The 20,375-nt window shown below is 52.9% G+C and overlaps 1 protein-coding gene across 1 annotated transcript in view; it reads left to right on the forward strand.

Moving 5' to 3' along the window:
• Positions 1-1,307: 1,307 nt before the first annotated feature.
• Positions 1,308-20,375, forward strand: part of NKAIN1 (sodium/potassium transporting ATPase interacting 1) — a 41,389-nt gene continuing 22,321 nt past the window's right edge. Inside the window, exon 1 of the mRNA XM_061186880.1 lies at positions 1,308-1,562. Coding sequence (XP_061042863.1) covers positions 1,509-1,562 — 54 coding nt within the window. The 5' untranslated portion in view covers positions 1,308-1,508. The remainder of the gene's footprint in view (positions 1,563-20,375) is intronic.

Here is a 20,375-nt window from a genome sequence, read left to right on the forward strand (position 1 = left end):
TCACTTTTTGTTATCCTTTAAGGTACTCATCAGAATTTGTCATTATTTATTTGCATGTTTTCTGGTTTTAATGACAATTTCTCACTAGACTATTCTCTCAGTGAGTGCAGGGCTGGTTCATCCCCTTATCCCCAGTGGAGAGCCTGGTAGGTAGTAGGTATTTCATAGATAACAGCTGGAAGGTAAGTTCACAGAATGTACTGACAGGTCAGATGGGATAGAGGAGCCCGGAGGATGCCGCAGGGATTCCCACCTGAGTGATGCTAATCCCTATATAAGAAGTTAGGAGTGGGGCTGGGATGATTCAGTGGACTGGGGATGTGTTTGACAGCTTGAGTGCTTTTGGAGGGGGTGCCTTGAAGAAGGCAGTCTTCTACTGGCAAGCCCTTCCTGACTCCCTCCCCAATGCAGCCTGGGTGAGGGGCTGGCCACAGCCCCCTGGGCAGACCGCTGCCATCAGGCATCTCCTGCTTATGCCCCTGGGGGTTGCCTGTTCCCTGGCCTGGGAAGCTCAGTTGGTTCTGGAACAGTGCTGCTGGGCTCATCTCTGGGTCATAGGGCTCCCAGGGGTGTGTATGCAGTCAGTCGGGGCTCAATAAATGCCAGTAGAAGAAAAGAGGGAAGGAAGAACTCAGGAGGGAGGCTGGGATGGGGAGCAGATCTGGGAAGTGGAGTGGAAATAGAAGGCCAAGGTTGGAGCCGCCGGGCCCTAGGGACAAGGTGGACAGAGGAATGCTCCAGCACCCTCGGGAGGCCAGGCACAGAGCTACGTGCTTTATTCACCTAACTGCATTTCATCTTTGTGGCAACACTGAAGCAGTCATTATTATTCCTATTTTGTTAGGAAAACGGAGGCCCAGAGAGGTGACGTGATTTGCCCAAGGTCACACAGCGAGTGAGCAGTGAAGTCTGGGTTTGACCCAGGGCCATCAGTCCCCAAGCCTTCACTCTTCCCACTTCACTCCTGCCTCTCGCCCCTGCTCTCCGCTTCCCTCCCCCTTTTCCCCTCCCTCCGCTTCCTCGGCCGCCCCGCCCCACCCCTCTCCTCCCCTCCTCTTCCCTCCCCTCTTTCCCTCCTTCCCTACCTCTCGGCGGCGGCGGAGCCACGTGGTGGGGCCGGGAAGCCGCGGCCGCCGAGCGCCCGGGCGGCTGCCCCTGCTGGGCAGTGCTGCTCTGCGCTGCGCCGCGCTCGGTGCCTGCGCTCCCCGCTCCGCGCTCCCCGCCAGCCGCCCCGGGGCGGGAGGCGCGCCTGGCGGCCGGCCGGCCGGCCGGCCAGACAAAGGAGGCGCGGCAGAGCCGGCGCGCGGGCGGACGGACCATGGACTCCGAGCGCGAGCGGCCGGCCGCAGCCCTGAGGACCCGGCGCTCCCGGGCCCGGCCCTAGGCACCCGGTCCCGCCGCCCGGGGCGCCCAGCTGGGAGAACGCGGAGCCCGCGCGGCGCGGAGGAGGCGGCGGCCGCCGAGCTAGAGGGGCGCCGCGGCGAACGGCGCGCGCGGCCCCCGGAGCCATGGGCAAGTGCAGCGGGCGCTGCACGCTGGTCGCCTTCTGCTGCCTGCAGCTGGTGAGCGCCGCGCGCCCGGGCGGCCGGGCCGGGTGGGGCGCGGCGGGGCGGGGTCCCGGGGCGTGCGGGTGGGGTGTGTGTCTCTGTCTGTGGGTCTGGGGCGAGCGCCCGGGTTGGGGGGTGGTCCTGAGTCACGAAGCGGACGGGCGGAGCCTGCTCGGGCTGGCCCGGCTGTCTCTTTGTGTGCGCTTCTCGCCCGGCGCTCCCCGGTCCCCGAGTGCGTCCTGTGCGCGAGTCCCCGGCCCGCTCCGCGCCTGGGGCTCGGCGCGTCTCTCCCGCACTGTACGAGCGGCCTTCTGTTGGGGATATGCGCTGTGGGACTGTGGCTCGCCGGGGTTTGGGGGTGTTTCCGAGGCTGGTGTGTGGATCCGTTGAGGTCACTGCCGTGTGTTTTCCTCTAGATCACTCGTTTGCGTGGGTCTCAGCCTCTGGTCTCCGCCCCAGTGTTTCTCACAAAGTCTCTGCTCCTGTGTGTGTCTCTCTCCTGGTTTCTCCTTGGTATGTCTCTAGATCTCTGACCATTTCTGGTCCATGTTCATCTGTGTGTGTCGGGATCATAGACTCCAGGAACCGTTCACTCCTTTGTGCTCTTCCTGCCTCCCTCTATCCTCCTGACTGGGCAGGCCTGGGAATGGAGAGCCCCTCCCTGGAGAGGGTCACAAGGAGCTACCAGGTCCTGGGCCAGTCTGACCAACCAGGTGCGGGATCGCCCTCCCTGCTTTGGCTGAGGCCACAGGCATTCTGTCAGTCACCATTTCCACCAGAGTGGGGGGGCGGGGGGGGGGGAGGCAGGCTCCTCTGCCTGGGCTGGCACTGATAGGGGTGGGATACTTGGGTGCCCTGGGGAGGATGGGAGCATCTGGGGACACTATACCTAATCCCAGCCCAGGGAACTCAGGTTCTTGTCTCAGGGAGGCCAGTGGAGTGAATTTGGGGGCTGAAGGGGACCAGCTCTGCCCTTCAGTTCAGACTCTGGCAGGTGAATTTGGGAAGGTGTTTAAGGAGAGGCCAGGATCTCCTGCCTACCCTAGAGCTGAGGCCCAACAACTGGGGGCTTTGGGGGCAGAGGTGCATGGGGACCTCCATGGACGGAACTCAGGTCTGAGTCTGAGTTGGGGTAACCTGAGCCTCACTGATGCCTGACTCCGTGATCCAGGTCTCCACTTTTGCCTGCATCCATTGCCCTTCCTCCACCACAGGTGTGTACAGTAACGCAGAATGAAGCTTTGAGTGTGGCTATACAGACCTCCTCGTTCATCTTTTTTCTCTCTCCTCTTGTGGACCCCAACCCCAAACTTGCATCCACAGACCTGCCCTCTTGGGCAGCGGGCGAAACAGCTGGGCCCTGAAGATTGTAGCCCTGCTCCCAGCTGTGGGCTGCAGGGCAAGTGACTTCCCCTGGCTGGGCCATCTTAGTCGGCCTCTCGGTAAATTCCTCATCCTTGAGTGTGGCAGAGGGGATTAATTAAGATCAGGTAGAATGGAAACTCCAGAAGGGCAGAGATTATCTTTCTTGTTCCCCCTAAATCCCCAGCAGCTGGAACAGTGCCTGGCACTCCATTAATATTTGTAAAATAAATGAGTGAATCAGTTATTTGGCAACTCCAGGCTCCCAGTTCCTCTTTATCTCCTTTGAGGAACGTAAAATGCCAAGAAGTGCTGAAACTTTCCGAGGAATTATTTTTTCTGTGTTAATTTTAAAATTTTAAACTAGGATTTTTTTTTTAATTAGAAAAGTAACACACACATATTATAAAATGATTAAGTCAATAAATAACCAAACAGAGCAGAAGTTAAAGACGTTTCCTTCTATGCCCAGTCCCATACCCCAAAGGTAAGCACTATTAACAGTTTGGCCCACGGTCATTCTCTGTTGATGATAATAACAGTGGTTAGCTTTGGGGAGCACTTACTAGGTGCTAGGTACCCTGTAAGCACTTTTCCATGTATTAACTCATTTAATCCTCCTAACAACCCTATGAAGTAGCTTGCCCAAAGTTCTACAGTTAGGGGCCAGGCTGTGAGGCCAGACAGCTGACCAGCATCCTCTGTTGCCTTCTTAACTGTAAAAGTAGTTCTGGCTCTGGTGAGCCAGGAGTCCCTTGGGAGGTGCTTCCTACTCTATAGAGAGATGAAGGCGGCGAGGCAGTATCCCTGCCTCTCACTTACCTGCCTTCATAGCTCTCCCCAGCTCAGCAAAACCCACCCTTCCACTTAGAGGGCTCACCAGCACAAGGGGCTCTGGAATTAGACAAGACCTGGGTGGGATTCTGATCCTTCTACATCTTGGCTGGGTGCCTTTGGGCAGCTTGTGAGGGTTACATGACATAATTTGGGGAGGTGCTCTGAGGAGGGACTTGAAAATGGGTCTCTTGGGTCTGTTGCTCTGTCTGGTCCGATTGCAGAGTGGGTCCCTTCAGCTGTTGCTAACCCCCAGGAGCCTTCGCTGCCTGGCAGCTTTGGTAATGTGCTCCCGGCTGCTGGAATTCACCAGCCTGACATCATCCCAGGGAGAAGGGAGCCTGTTTTCTCATCCAGTGGACAGGGGCAGAGAAGGAAGAGACTGTTAAATGTTTCTCAGCTGAAAACTTTAGAAGAGGAACTGTGTCGTTTTTCTTTCTTGTGTGGGGCTTGATGATTACGAGAAAACAGGCCAGTTCTAAATACTGTTCTATAGTTGGGGTAGACTTGCTTTGGGTGAGGGAGTACGATGTGAGGGTGCACTGGAGGGTGGGAGAAGCAGGTGGGGGCTGGACCGTTCAGGTGGACAAGTAAAGGGGACAAGGCTCTGGAGTTTGACAGGACAGACGTGGGTTTGAGTCCTGGCTCTGTCACTTCCTAGCTGTGTGATCTTAAGCAAGTTGCTTAGCCTCTCTGAGCCAGTTTTGTCATCTGTTTAATGGAGATGATAGAAACAGTTCCCAAGTCTTAGGGTTGTTGTTAGGATTAAATGCATATAGCTTAATGCAGATGAGCTTAGCACTGTGCCAGGCACAGAGTGAGCATTCAATAAACTATAGTTTTTTATTATTATTATCTTAATGATGTCTACCCTGGTATGCTTCCCTGGAATTGTGACCCAGACATATCCAAGTGCCCTCCTGCACTCTTCCTTTGTGGGAAGCAGCAGGTAGTTGGGCATGGAGCTAAGAGTCAGGAGGCCTGGATTCAAGCCTGCCTCTGCCACTGACATCCTGTGAACTTGGACAAGTCTTTTCCCTACTGCAAGCCTTGGTTTTTCCCCATCTGTAAAATGGGAAGAACCACTGATCTGTGTCTCTAGGGTCCTGCCAGTTCTGCCCATCTGGGACCCTGGGAGGATGTCTGGACTGGCCTGGAGGTTTCCGTGTGTCTCAGTCTAGTTCGACTCTGTAGAACGTCTTGGGTCCCTTGCTCTCTCCCTACTTGGTATATCATCTTAACATTACTAATGCTATTCACACCCTAATTTTTATGTGTTTCCCTTTTCCCTCCCCTGTCCAAACCCTGCCCTTCTTTCCTGGTCCACCTCCTTCCTGAAAGCTTACAGGCTACTCTATTCTTCCAGTAAGAGGATGAACCAGGGAGATTTGCCCAAGGGAATCATCATCAATTTCTTCATCATCACCATGATCACTCCCATTTCTGGAGTTCTGTGCTTAGCACTTTATATGCATAACCTCATTTAACCCAGTGAGCTTACATATGTAAAGTGCTTGGCAAAGTTGCCTGGTACATGTTCAGTGATCGATAAATGTTAGCTATTTTACGGTTTTTATCCTTCTTATTTTTATCCTACAAAATGGGATAGATGTTTTTATTAGCCCCTTTTTCTTTTTTTTTTTTAATTAATTAATTTATTTGTTTGTTTTTTTATTTTTGGCTGTGTTGGGTCTTTCGTTGCTGTGCATGGGCTTTCTCTGTTTGTGGCGAGAGGGGGCTACTCTTCGTTGCGGTACGCGGGCTTCTCATTGTCGTGGCTTCTCTTGTTGCGGAGCATGGGTTCTAGGCACGCAGTTAGCCCCTTTTTCTGATGAGGAAACTGAGGCTCAGGTCTCTAAGCTAGTCAGTGACAGCACCAAGATTCACGCGCTCTTTTGCCAGAGCAGAGAGCCGCCCTCTCTGCCCTATGTCACTCTGCTGCTCACGTTTAAGCAGCCCGTGACCTCAGACAGGTCTCTTCACTGCTTCAGGCCTCAGTCTCCTTATCTGAAAAGGAAAATGATACTGTTTCAGTAGGATCACGCACATGCCTGGCACCATGAGCCAATGAGTGGTCAGTAATACATCACTGCCATGATTGTTCTTGTCCCGGCTCTGTGTGACCTTGGACACATGCATTCGCTCCTCTGGGCCCCAGTGTCTTTCCCTGTCAGAGAAAAAGAGTCATCCTTACCTCTCAGAGTTAGAAAAAGGGCTTAGGCAGCTGCCATGCACACAGTAGGTACTCAGAAAACACATCGGTTTCATTCTTTTCCCCTCTGGAAAGCTCTTTGCTTTCTGGAAGATGGTTGGTGAGGGGGGAAATATGTTGCTTCCTGCTGAGCTGCGAGTAATGGTGTGAAACGTGGTCAACCTGATTGATGTCATTATTAGCAGCAGCGGATGGTGAAGACGTGAAGACCGGAGGGAGCTAGGCTCTGCAGGGGCCTGCGCTCAGAAGCAGCTGCATCTGCGAGCTCGTGGCTTCCTGGGGAGGGGCTGGCTCTGCTCTGGGTGCTTCAGGTCCTTGGGCCGGGCTTCAGAGTCAGAGCACGAAATCGTCCAGGCCACTGACCCTCTTTGTTCTTTATACCCCTTTGACAGGGTAGGGGCTGGGGTGATCAAGTCCCTTTTGCAGATAGACAGACAGAGGCCAAACTGCCCTCAAAACCCTTATGAGGTGGGCAAGGTGGAATGGAGCAGGGCCCCCCCCCACCCGGGGGGGAGGTGCAGTGGATGGCCCTGGTTCTGCTCCTTTGCAGGGGTGGTGGCTGGGGGATTTTGACATAAGTACCCCATAAATGGCAGGTGCTCTGACATCTGGCACAGAGGGGTGAAGGACCGCTGGGATCAGGCAGACATTGCTGCCTTGCTTTGTGACTTCCAGAAAGTCCCTTACCTTCTCTGAGCCTCTGCCTCTTTCCTGTAAAGTAGTCAGGACAACAGCTCCTACCCCGTGGTAGTTTGGGAGGGTTCCCTGAGATGGTGCCCAGACAGCACTGGCCCAGGCAGTGCTCCCTGCGGCTGGCTGTTATTTGCCTTGCAGTTTGGATAAGTCACTTCAGCCCCCATCTCTGCCTGGATTAGAGATTTTAGTGACCAGACTCATACCCATAAACTCTTCAAGTCTTAGTTTCTTTATATGGAAAACGAATGGTTCTGTGGGAAATAATAACAACAACTTCCTTTTATTTGGTGTCTACTATGAACCAGGCACTGTGCTTAAGTGCTCTATATACCTTGTCCTTTGTTACTATCTGGCTTATCCATGGCCACATAAATAGTAGGGACAGAATGAGCATTCACACATCAGGACTCCACAGCTTCTACCTTGCGTGCCCTATTGCTCCCCCGTAGGACTGTGGCGATGCTGGATGTGGAAACCGATGGAGAAATCTAAATCTTTCTTTATCCATAAAGGGTTGTTACTAGATGCCAGACCTTCTGAGCTGCTTATTCAAATGCTAACCCCATCCCCCGTCCCCATTTCTCCTCACCCCAAGACCTGTGTTGGGTTTAAGGGAACTGTGATGCAGGTTAAGAACAAGTTATGCGGGAAAGAAATTAACCTGTATTGAAGACTTATCAGCCCTCATAACAACTCTATGAGATAGGGATGGTCTTTATACCCATTTACTGATGGGCATACTGAGGTCAGAAGAATGAAGTGACTTGTTACCAAGGAAACAAAAGATACAGTCTAGGCTTCACACAAATGATCACAGGGAAAGGATTTGAGAACAATTGCAAAATCTAGACCAAGTGGAGATGGTCAGCTCTAATGGTTGAAGTCTCTTTTCTCATCTAGTTTCAGGGAGGAGTAGGTGATAGGAGAGCAAGATGAGACCAGAGATGTGCTTTTAAAAGCTAACTCCTGGGCTTCCCTGGTGGCGCAGTGGTTGAGAATCTGCCTGCCAATGCAGGGGACACGGGTTCGAGCCCTGGTCTGGGAAGATCCCACATGCTGCGGAGCAGCTGGGCCTGTGAGCCACAATTACTGAGCTTGCGCATCTGGAGCCTGTGCTGCGCAACAAGAGAGGCCGCGACAGTGAGAGGCCCGTGCACCGCGATGAAGAGTGGCCCCCGCTTGCCACAACTGGAGAAAGCCCTCGCACAGAAACGAAGACCCAACACAGCCATAAATAAATGAATGAATGAATGAATGAATGAATGAATGCTAACTCCTGGCCACAGCAGATGGAGCTGGCTTTGGTCTGGGGAACCCCAGTCCCAATGCTCTTGGTCTCCCTGCTGGTCCTGGAGAGGGAGAGGGATGGTGATTTGGAGACTGAGGGAGAGCCTCAGGCAGCAAAGCACACCTCTCTGGGACATGTGCTCCTGCCAGCAAGTACCAGGGTTTTGGAAGAGCAGTTACTGTGGTTGCAGGTTTTAATGGGTTACTCTGGCCTCCTGGCCCCTGCCTTTCAGAGCAGCTGGTACATCCAGAGGCAGGGAGTTAGACTGGGAAGAGCTTGAGCTGTGCAGTCAGGCTGGGGTTTGAGTTCCATCTCTGCCTCTTTATAGCTGAGTGACCTTGGGCAAGACACTTAACCTCTCTGAGCTTCCACGTGCATTTCTCTAAATCAGGATACTAGTAATCGTCCTCAGAGAAGTGTCCTTCCCGGAGGTAAGATATGCTGAGTAGGAGCTCACAGAGGGTTCACATTCTTGAATGCCCCGTAAGTGAGACAGCAGGTTCTATGAACATGAATATCGTGGGATGGGAAATGGACATGTCCTTTTTTTCAACCAGTTGAAGGCCCAAGTTGAAGCAGAGGTTCTGCTAAACGTTTGTGGCCTTGGCCTTACTGTCCCTCTATCTTCTCTTCTGTAAAATGGGAATAATAATTGCACATCCTCATGGGACTATAGTAAGGGTGACCTGAGATAAGGCAGGGAGAGCTCTGGGCACAGAGTCCAGCGCTCATTCAGAGGAAATCAGAGAGGAAGCTTGGCTCTCTGTGTCCCCCTCTGTAAAGGGAGATGGTTGGACTCATCATCTCAAAGGACTCCTCCAGCTCTGACTCATCAGTGAGTTCCATCCTTTCCCAGGAGGAGATCAGAGCTGCTGCCACATCAGCCCACCTTGCTGCAGGCAGCGATGACTGATGGGAGTATCAGGCTCTGGGGAGAGGAGGAGACTCCTGCCTCCAATGGCGTGCCTGAGGCTTGACACCTGGGGTGCCAGGCTGTCAGGGACTCAGGTGACCTGTTCTTTCCTCTGTCTGTTTGAATGAATGTCGGTACTATCCCCATCCCAAATGCCCACATGGCATATTTAGTTGTAAGATCAAGTCTCAGACCCCAGAGGTTCAGAGCAGGAGGTTCTAACCCATCATTAACCCCTGACCCACTACAGTGGAACTTCCTGACCCCTAGAAAGACAAAATATTGTTGGGTAAGAGAGTAAGCTTTGCCATCAACTAACCCTACCCTGAGTTGCATTCAGCAAATATTTATGAAGCACCTACAAAGTGCTGGGCACAATTCTTGGTGCTGAGTCACTTTAGGGTACAAAATATACCCTGAGCTGCAAGTCAGAATCCCAGGGTTCTGGTACTCACTTCCTGTGCAACTTTGAGCTGGCCCTGCCCCTCTCTGGGTCTCATTTTCTCCAGTCTGTGAAACCGGGGGATGGAGGAGAGAGTGTTGAACTCCATCAGCGGTTTTCAAACTATCTACAGAGGCTCTGCAGTGGTGGACTGACAATCGGGTGGTGAGTTCCCTGTCTCTGGCAGTGATTAAGAATTTGTATGTAGGTTGGATGACTTGGATGTGTAATGGATCTAGTGATGATCCGAGTCCCTTGGAACCACCAGAGGCTGATTCTGGGTCCTGAGAGGACAGTGGCAATAGTACAAAATGGTATATATTATGAATAATGAAAATTGTGAGCATTTTTGTGCTTTTACCATGTCCCTTTGCCTTAAGCATGCTCCCCCCTACCCCAAATCACAGAGCGTGGCAGAGCTCCTGGCACAGGAAGTGGGGGAAATGGGAGTCTGTAGGTACTTTACTTCCGTGCCCACTCTGGCTACCCCGTGCCCTAGAAGGAGAGGCAGCCCTGGGATTATTAGGGTAGGGGTGGCTCCTACGCCTCTTTCTTTTGAGGTTGGGGGGTAGGTTCTGCAACCCCAGCCTGAACCAGAGATGTGGGTTTTCAATTACAGAATTAAATGCACAATTAGGCATAATTACCAGTGCTCAGAGCCTGAGACTGTTCATAATAGGCGTGTAATCTACTGCAGCCTCTGTTTATACTACTCAGCGCTCTCCCTAATGATGCTAGGATGCCTTCACACTGCACTGTTGCCATGGAGATGAGCCTGCCACTATCATGCAGGGCTGACAAATAGTGTTCTGGTCCTGGACCCCTGGCTTGTTTCTGAGGCCTCTGCAGCCAGCCCTGGAGTGGAGGGGCCGGCCAGGTGGGCCAGGAAGGCAGGTCAGCCCTCCCTGCCCTCTGACATACCCCACTGGTTTGAGCCAGCCTCAGAGGCACCGGGGAGGACAGGAGGTGGGGGGGTCAGTCCCCCAGAGTCCTCAAGGCTGGAGCAGGATGGCCCAGGTACTGTAAAAGGTCTGTGGTTACCCATTCAAGCCGTGGTCTGGAAAAGGGGCCCTGCAAACAGCCAGCTCCCACATAGGACTGGCTGTGCTATGAACTGGCTCTGTGACTTTGGACAAGTCCTTGCCCGCTCTGGGGCTCGGTTTCCCCATATGTGAAATGTCCAATAAAGAAGATGTACTGAGCATTTCGAAGCACTGCCAACTGTCGCAACCGCTCGACCTGTGGTAGCTCATTCGCCCTCACTGCACCCTTTTGTGTTAGACGGTTATGATCCCCGTTTTGCAGAGGCAGAATCTGAGGCTGCAGGCGGTTACGTCAGGCAGTGGAGGAGCTGGGATACCAAGCCAGGCAGCCGGACTCCAGGCCCTACTCTTAACCTCTAGCGTATGGCCCCACATGTGTCATCCCTTATCACCCTCCCAGCAGCCCCAGGGCTGGACCACTGTTACCCCCATTTCCTAGATGAGGGCTCTGAGGCTCAGAGAGCTACAGTTGATTGCCCAGTGTCACACAGCAAGGCAGTGACACAGCAGGTTCTGGCTGATGCCAAAAGCCAGGATTGCTAACTTTGGCTTCTTAGTGGAAGTCATAAAGAGTGAAAAGATTTACTTCCTCAAGCACATACCAAGGACCCCCTTGATCCCCACCTGGACTGGCCCCAGCCACGAGGCAGGGAGGCCTGGGGTCCGCCCAGACCCAGCACTTCGATTTGATCTTGGAGGGAATCTTGGTCTAGTTCTTCTCTCATCTGTCTACCCCCACCTTGGTCACTGGAAACAGAGCGTATTGTTATGCTCTTTTTTTTCTTTTCTACATTCCTCTGTCATTCAGCATATTATGGATACCTACTGTGTGCCCCTGCTTGGGGACCAGATGGATCAGACACAGTGGAGAAACAAGACTGGAACACAGAAGTTTCAGGGTCAGATGGGCTTGGGTTAAAATCCTGCCACTTAACGCATGATCTGGGGCAAGTTGCTTGACCATTCTGTGCCTTAGTTTCTTCATCTGTTATGAGGCACCAATCTATACCTTGCAGGGTGTTGACAATATTAGCAGTAACAACTACCACTTACCAGATGCTCACTGTATGCCAGGCACTCGGCTGAGGCCACTATATGCCCTGGATGAACCTTCCTAACACAGAGTCTCTCATTCCCGTTTAACAGACAAAGCAACTGAAGTTCAAGAAGTTCAAGTGCCTTGCCCAGGGCCCCCACAGCCCCGAGTCCAGTGCCCCTACTCATCTTTACTAAGTGTCCCACCAGGATGGAGATGTGTGTGTTCCTCCTGCCACTTCCCTGAAGCCCCTGGCTGCTTGGCCAGTTCTTCTTAGGGAATGAAGCATCCAGATGAAAGGACAATCTGAGGGTGACAGTGCCCACCTGGCACTGCCCAGGGTTCTGTCTAACTGGATGATAGCCCATTGAAATCCTAAAGGCTGGGTTTTCTGAGAGGAGGGTATCAGACATCACTTTGCCTCCGTACTCTACAGCTGGGAAAACTAGGATTTTCCCAAGACCACAATGCAAGTCAGTGGCAGAGTTGAGACTGGGACCCAAAGCCAGTTTAGGACACTTCTTGTTACCTTCCTTTTACCCCCCACCAGTCCTTTGGAGAGAGGCGTCTGGGGGGCTGTGGTGTGTATATTTGTGTGTTTGTATGTATGTATGCATGCAAAACTGCACACAGCTGCATGTCCAAGCATTTGTGGGGCAGACATTGGCACGTGGAGATTTGTGGATCAATAAACATCCCCTCGCGCTTCCTCCCTCTTCACTTATTCATGAACTCTGAACTCCTTGGCTCCAGAGAAACTGCCTGGAAGAAAACAATTAGAGCATAATTAGAACCATTCCTATTATCAACTCTCAGCGGGAGAGGAAGGGGGGGCTGCTAGGGTGTAGGGGTGGCCCTAGGAGTTCCCATCGCCCCAACTCCTGCAGCTGCCCATTCAGCTCCTGCTCACCCCGCAGAGCTCAGCCCCCCTGGAGTCCCAGGCACTAGTCCATCTTCAGCAGAGAATAAGGATCTCATCCCTGGAGGCATCCAAGCACTTGATAAAGCCAGGGAGGAGAGCTTTCTGCCTTGCATACTAAGTTAGAGTAGGTGATTTCCAAGTCCCTTCCACGCTGAGCTGCTTGGGTGCTCCCTGCCAGGGCCGGGGGCCAGGCACTGCAGGATAACTAAGAAGCACAACATGGCTCCTGCTTTCTAGAAAACATCCCTGTATCAGATTGCATTGAATGAAGACTACAATGACAATAGGAAATGTAAATTACCTGGAGGAAGCAATTTACCAGGCCGGGCTCCATTCATTGCCCATGATTAATAGTAATCATAACAGTACAAGCAGTGGATGTTTATGGATTGTTTCTAACCCCAGAGCCACTGCTCTTCCCCACCAGGTGTCCCACCAGCAGGAGAGAGGTCACCCGGGAACAGGCATTCCTCCCCCTCTCTGAGGAACAGGAAGGTAAGATGCAGTGAGGTGCCAGGCACTATGTTTCTCACTTCAGATGCATTTTCTTACTTAATCTTGCAGAGACCCTAGGGGGTAGATATTAATATTATCTCCAGTGTACAGGTGAGGAAACTGAGGCTCGGGAAGTAACAAAGCCTGCCCAAGATAACACAGGGTTGGTGTAGACTGAAACCCAGGCCTTTCGGACTCTAGAACCCTTCTCATGCTTTGTACTTGACTAGGTTTGTTGGGGGTTTTTTCCTAATTATTTTTCTTTTTTTTTTTTAATTTATTTTACTTATTTATTTATTTATTTATTTATGGCTGTGTTGGGTCTTCGTTTCTGTGCGAGGGCTTTCTCTAGTTGCGGCAAGCAGGGGCCACTCTTCATCGAGGTGCGCGGGCCTCTCACTGTCGCGGCCTCTCTTGTTGCGGAGCACAGGCTCCAGATGCGCAGGCTCACGGGCCTAGTTGCTCTGCGGCATGTGGGATCTTCCCAGACCAGGGCTCGAACCCGTGTCCCCTGCATTGGCAGGCAGATTCTCAACCACTGTGCCACCAGGGAAGCCCACTTGACTAGGTTTGAGGGTGCAGTTTGCTCTCTCTTGAACTTCAAGTTGGACCTTGTAAAGCTATTTGATGCACCCCCTGTGTCCGTCTCCTGGTCGAAGGTAACGTGTTGAATCCTCTTGTTCCTCTTTTTCTCACTATGTGCCAGCTGAAGAGAGAGTGGGAGAGCCCTGCTACTGATCTGGGTCACGGCCCTCAGAACCAGCCTTGGCAAAGGAAAGTGAAGGCCTAGCAGATGAGGGTGTGGGGCCTCTTGAGAGAGGGTCACCATGGATAAAGGAGCCCAGGCTGTAAACAAGGAGACAGCCCCACAGCCCTGTCACAGGCTGTGACAGGAGGGTGTGGCTTCATGATGGGGAGGGGAGGAAATTGCCACCTGGGGCCCAAATGGACAGAGAAGGGGACGGTGGGCTAGATTCAGTCAGAGGAGGAGCACAGGGCTGTGATGCTCCCACCTGGGGATGGGGGTGGATACCTGGGACCACAGGCTCCCTTCTTCCCTTACCCTGTCCCACCTGAGGGGAGGTAGCCGTGATAACAAGCTCCCCTTCGTTGACCCGCTGTAGGGTGCTGCCCCCTTTCTCCGAGTGACAGGTGGTCACCCTGGTAATGGGCCCTGTGCCCACCAGGGGTCTCTGACTTCCCAGTGGCCCCCTCCATCACAGGTGAAGATAGATTATTCTGCCACACACAGCTGTCCCGCTGGAGGTGAGGGCTCACGTGAGGCCAACTTTCAGATGTGGGCAGCTTTATAACGTGGCTCGTGGTTGCCTTCAGGAGGAAGTCCAATGGTTCTCAAACTTTAGCGTGCATCACAAACACCTAGAGAGCTTGTTCAGATAAATCGAGTGTCCGATTTAGTAGGTCTGAGGTGAGGCCTGAGAATTTGCATTTCTAACAAGTTCCAAGGTGCTGCTAATGCTGCTAGTCACACATTGAGAATTACTGGGCTAGCTAGTGGGACACTGGGTGGCCCTGGTGGCCCCGCCAACCCTGACGCTCACCACTTCCATGTCCTTGAGCTCTGGCCACGTTGAGGTCAGCACACCAGCTGTACCTCACACCTCTGTGCCTTTGCACCTGCTGTTCCTGTCTCTGGAAGTCCCCTCCGCTCTTAATCTCCTTAAGGCCAGCTCACCCATCATTTCCTCTTTGGAGCGTCACTGTACTCCTGCACCCATCTTCCTCTGGCTTCTGGGAACACCTTGCCCCTACTGCCTGCGTCACGGCAGGCATCCCTCTGTTGTCACCTGTTCTCATTTCCACGTCAAATCGCTCTCTCTAGACTGCGAGCTCCGTGGGGCCTGGAGAGGTGCCTGAGCCATCCGGTCCTCAGAGCCTGGTGGTGAGTCTGGCCCTCAGAAGGCCCTCAGTGATGGCGATGCTTGGGTGAACCCCATAAGCAGGTGGAAAGGCCGGGTGAATAATCACAAAGCTTGTGCTTACACTGTGTCTGGCCCTGTGCTAGGTGCCGGGGATTCTGTGGTGTGGGAGGCACCCGGCCAGTGTGGGCTCAGATGCTGTCAGTGATCATGTTGCGGTGTGGCCAGGGACATACGGAAAAGCAGACGGTGAAGGAGTCCAGTGTTAATGGGAGGGTTTCTTAGAGGCAGTCTTCAGTGGCGTTGAACAGTCTGCAAGCAAGGCAGGAACCTTTTCATGGACTTACTGCATTTATTCCTGACTACGGCCCCACCAGGCAGGAACTGTCGTCTCTGTTTTACAGATGAGCAAATGGGACCCAGGAGGGGGATTCACCGGCCACCAGTCACAGCACGCACGTGGCAGAGCTGGTGTCTGCCTGGATTTCCTGATGCTCAATCCTAAGCTCTCTCCTTCCCCCCCGGGCCGCCCAGAGTCCAGGCACCTGTGTGGTCCGAGACTCTTTCTTCGGAACGTGTCTCCAAGTGAGGGTTTACCAGTTTGCTCACGACAGACCCCAGGGTCCCCTGTTAGGTTAGCCCCAAGCCCACTTTCAGGACCTGCCAGGGCATCTCCAGAGGGAGCCTGTGCAGCTGGTGTGTGCGCCCCCCGAGCCCCCGGGACAGACAAAGGCCGGCTGCCTGGGGGAGGGACAGGTGTGGATGTTGCCTACATGTGTGTCCCAGGGTGTCCAGACCTGTGTATGAGGCCTCTGCACAGAAGGAACCCAGAAGGCACTGCTATCTTCTGGCACGGAGCTCTGAGGAGTCTGAGAAATTTCAGCGCACAGCCTGGCCTTCCAGACCATTATGTCTGGGTGGGAAGATATAACATATTTTATTTAAGAGTTTGTCAGCTTGATTTGTAACTTAAATATTTGGACACATGGTGCTCTGTTGGTACTCTTGCCTCGGTCCTGAAGGCCCCCAAATGTTAGCGAAGGGTCTGGACTCGGGGGTGGGTGCCATAAGAGGCTCCCAGGTGCCTCACGTGCCTCCGGCAATGCCAGCTGCTTCAGCCTGTCGCTGTCTGTCTGCCGGTCAGCAGCCCCATGAGCCATCTGAGTGGGCTGCTGTCCCCAAGCTGCCACTAGCTGTCATTCTCATGATAGGCTGCCAGGGACACAGGGATCCTCCACTGAAGTGAGAGGCTGTCTGGGACCCCGTCTGGGAATCACACCGTGCTTGTCAGCTGTGACAGGCTGGGCTGCTGGGCGCCCAGGCCTGATGGGGCAGGATGGAGGGGGTGGGGACATGGTTTATCAAGGCCTGTGGCCAAATCCTTGACATACGCGATCGGCTCTCCCCGTCCGGCTGCAGGAGGCAACGGTGAGATGTCCTCCTGCTGCTGCCTGGGAGCGTGCCCGCAGGCAACGTGCTCAGCCTCCCTGAGCCGCGTTTCTTCCTCTGTAACGTGGAGATCACTGGACCTGCCTCTTAGGGCTGTCCAGCAGATTCAGTGAGAGAATCCATGAAAGGCACTCAGCACAGCACCTGGCACTTAGTCAACACTTAGGAAATGGGAGCTGCTGTAATTACAGCCAATGGGAACGGCAATGAGGCTCTGGGAGGTGGTGCGTCTGTAAGGCGCACAGTTACGATTGTTTGCTGAGTGGGAAGTTCCTGGCAGAGAATCCTGGAATGCAGGAGCCTGAAGGTCCCCAGAGACATCGTGCCAACCTTTTGTACGGATGGGTCCACAGAGGCCCAGGGAGGCGGTAGGGCCCGAGGGGTTTAATCCCTGTCTCCTTCCCTTGCCGCCCCAAAGAAAGTCAGGGAGCCTGGCATCAGGGCCCTTCGTGGACTGTTCCAGGAAGCAAGCTGACGCCATTTCTGGGAAGGATGGTGGTTGGATGTGTGATTCCAGACAAAGAAACCCTGAACAAAAATAAGCTCTCCAGGTGGGTGGAGGGGCGCTGCTCTTTGCTCATTTCTGGGCAGCCGTGGGCCAGCGGCTGCAGCTAGAACCATTCCTGTGGTCTCAGTGTTTCTGGGCAGGAGTTGGGGGGGAGCAGGGGCAAGGTGCCACGAAGTCAAAATGCCACAGACGTTCCCAGGAGACGGAGCTCAAACCCCACTCTGACACCTGGTGACCTCAAGAAAGGGCCTCACTCTCCCACTGCGGACAATGGGGACGACACTCCCCTAGCAGGATACAAAGTGTGTTACTCATGGACTCTAGGGCCAGAGGACCTGGACCAAAGCTTTACCAGCCGTGTGACCTTGGGCAAGATACTTTTCTTCTTCATGGTTCAGTTTTCCCGTGTGCAGAGTGTCTGTACCTGGCATGTTTCTGTGAGGATTAAATGAACCGAAGCATGGTGAGCATCCGAGATGCTTGACATATCATAAGCGTTAGCTCTTAGTCTCTCTTAGTGTCATTCTGGGGGTAAAGTGAAATGCCACCTGTAAAGGGCGATGCTCAGCATATGCACATAGTAGGCACTTGAGAACTATGCGTTCCCTTTCCTTCCTCCTGCTGGTTTACACCAGGCCTCAAGATCGGGCAGGGCCTGGTCCTCGGGAGGGGTCCTCCCTCCACTCTTGCTGCCACACAGACAGTGCACCTCTTCCGCAACAGGCCCACCAGCAGCCTTCTGGCCTGGGGCCAGGAGATGATTGCAGGGGGCCGCTCCACTCTCACTCCTCAGCTCCTTTGCCCTCCCTTTTCATCTTCCCAGCCAGCCCCTGGGATGGGGGGTGGGGAGGTGAGGACGAGGTGGTCCCCTCGGGGCTGCAGATATCTGGTTAAGAGCCAGGCTCTGGCTCCAGAACCACCTGGTTTGCCACGGCTCTGCCGCCTCTCCAGCTCAGATCTCAGGCTGCACTCCCCTCCATGGAACAGGGGTGATAACCCATCCCTCACTCAAATGAGAGGGCGCGTGCAAAGCACTTGCCACAAAGCCTGGTGCACAGTAAGTGCACCCTAAATATTAGCCATCGATATTAATGCTCGTGTCAAAGTTCAGAGCCAGGCATTTTGAAGGGAAACACTTCAGCCCTGTCCCCTGGCGGGGGGTGGAGTGGTAACCCCTCCCATGCAGGCCCTCTCCTGCCATCCCTCCTTACCGCCTTGGCTCTCACAGGCCGCACATGACCCTCTCCCCTGGCCCTCTCTTGGCCAGAACAGAACACGGGGGTGGGGTCCCCCGGAGCTCGTAGATCACCAAGAAAGGAAGAGGGTGACAGGAGAGTGGGGGGGGGTGTGACACTCACTCCATTCACTTATTCCTTCATGCCACAGATGAATCAGAGCAGGAGACCTGCACAGATAAACAGACCTTTACCATATGGAGGAGTAAAAGCAGCACAGAGGGAAGGATGCTGGAAGCACCCTTCACCTCTCTGAGCCTCAGTGTCTGCATCTGTCCGGTGGGGCTAACGATCCCACATTACAGGGTGGTGGCATAAATCACACTCTGAGCTGGGAAGGGCTGCTCAGATGTTGGCAGCTGCCGTGATTCTCCATTGGAAGGAGAAGCTGGGACCCGAGCAAGGCCTGGACGGTGATGGGAGGGGATCCTGAAGCCCCTGGGAGGGGCTTCTGTTGCCCACCACTGCTGCTAGGCAGACTTCCCACCTGGCCTTTCATCAGGATGGAAAGTGAGAAGTGGTTGCTGTTGCCATAGCAGTGAGGCTCATTTTCATCAGTATTTCCTCCCTGGGAGCATCAGTACAGGAGGTGCCACTAAATAAGTCAGGGAATTGGATTTTTTCCTCCTTCCATCAGGTCACATGAAGAGTGACTCAGTCGGGAGAAATGACCTCCCAACTCATTCCAGATGTTGACTGGGAGCACTTGACCCCTGCAGTAGGTGCATATTCCTCCCCCCCCACCCCGCCCCATGAATCTTGACCCAATGAGTACTCAGGGGCCCCTCCCCAGCCACAGTGGGCCTCCCAGCCCTTCCACTGGTGCCCTGCTCCCTCTCATTCCCCCTACTCTAGACACAGGGGTCTCTTCTGGACCCTTCTACTTGCCGGGCTCCCTCCCATACAGGATCCTTGCACTTCCCTCTGCCTGAAACTTCTTCCCTCCCTTCTTCTCGTTGCTAATCCCTCTTCCTTCAGATCACTTCCTCCCGGAAGTCTTCCTCAACCACTTCCATCATAGCTGTCATTCTTTTTTTAAAAAATTTATTTATTTTTGGCCGCGTTGGGTCTTTGTTGCTGCACAGGGGCTTTCTCTAGTTGCGGTGAGCGGGGGCTACTCTTTGTTGCAGTGCGCGGGCTTCTCATTGCAGTGGCTTCTCTTGTTGTGGAGCACAGGCTCTAGGCGTGTGGGCTCAGTGGCTGTGGCTCGTGGTCTCTAGAGCGCAGGCTCAGTAGTTGTGGCACACGGGCTTAGTTGCTCTGCGGCATGTGGGATCTTCCCGGACCAGGGCTCGAACCTGTGTCCCCTGCATTGGCAGGCGGATTCTTTGGCAGGCGGATTCTTAACCACTGCGCCACCAGGGAAGCCCATAGCTGTCATTCTTGAGAGCACTTAGCACAATAGTAATTTCAGTTTGTGTGCACACGTGTGTGTGTGGTGCGGGGAGGTGGGGGGGTTCCCTCTCCCACTACCCGCCACTGACTGGAACCTCCATAAGGACAAGGAGGGCAAAAATGTCTGGAGTTCTTTTTTCTCGTTTTTTTATTGAGATAAAACTCACATACCATAAAATTCACCATTTTCACAATTCAGTGGTTTTTAATATGTTCACAGAGTTCTGCAGCCATGGCCACTATCTAACTCCAGAACATTTTTCATTGCCCCAAAAAGAAACCTCAAACTCATTCCCCCCTCCCTCTGGCCCCTGACTACCTACCACTAATCTACTTTCTGTCTCTCTGGATTTGCCTATTCTGGATATTTGGTATAATAGGATCATACAATACGTGGTCCTTTGTGACTGTCTTCTTTCACTTAGCGTAATATTTTTAAGGTTCGTACATGTTGTGGCATGGGTCAGTACTTCATTCCTTTCTATGGCTTAATAATATTCCATTGAATGGACGTATCACATTTTGTTTATCCATTAATCAGTTGATGAATATTTGGGTTGTTTCCACTTTTTGGCTGCTATGAATAATGCTGCTCTGAAGATTCCTATACAAGTTTTGTGTGAACTTTGTTTTAATTTTCAGGTATATGCCTTGGCATGGAATTGCTGGGCCATGTGATAACTATATAATTTTTTGAGGAGCGGTCAAACTGTTTTCCATAGTGGCTGCACCATTTTACATTCCCACTAGCAATGCATGAGGGTTCCAGTTTCTCTACATCCTCACCACACCAACACTTATTATTATCTGTATTTTTTATTATAGCTGTCCCTGTGGGTGTAAAGTAGCATCTCATTGTGGTTTTGATTTGCATTTCATTAATGACTAATGATGTTGAGCATCTTTTCATGTGCTTATTGGCCAGTTGTGTATCTTCTTTGGGTAAATTTCTGTTCAAATCCTTTGCCCATTTTTTATTGGGTTATTTATCGTTTTATTGTTGATTGGTAAGAGTTCTCTGTATATTCTGGATTCTAGACCCTTATCACATCTATGATTTACCAATATTTTCTCCTATTCTGTGGGTTGACTTTTCACTTTCTTGATAATGTGCTTTG

Source organism: Eubalaena glacialis, chromosome 3 (assembly GCF_028564815.1).
Source record: "Eubalaena glacialis isolate mEubGla1 chromosome 3, mEubGla1.1.hap2.+ XY, whole genome shotgun sequence".
Classification (NCBI taxonomy): Eukaryota; Metazoa; Chordata; class Mammalia; order Artiodactyla; family Balaenidae; genus Eubalaena; species Eubalaena glacialis.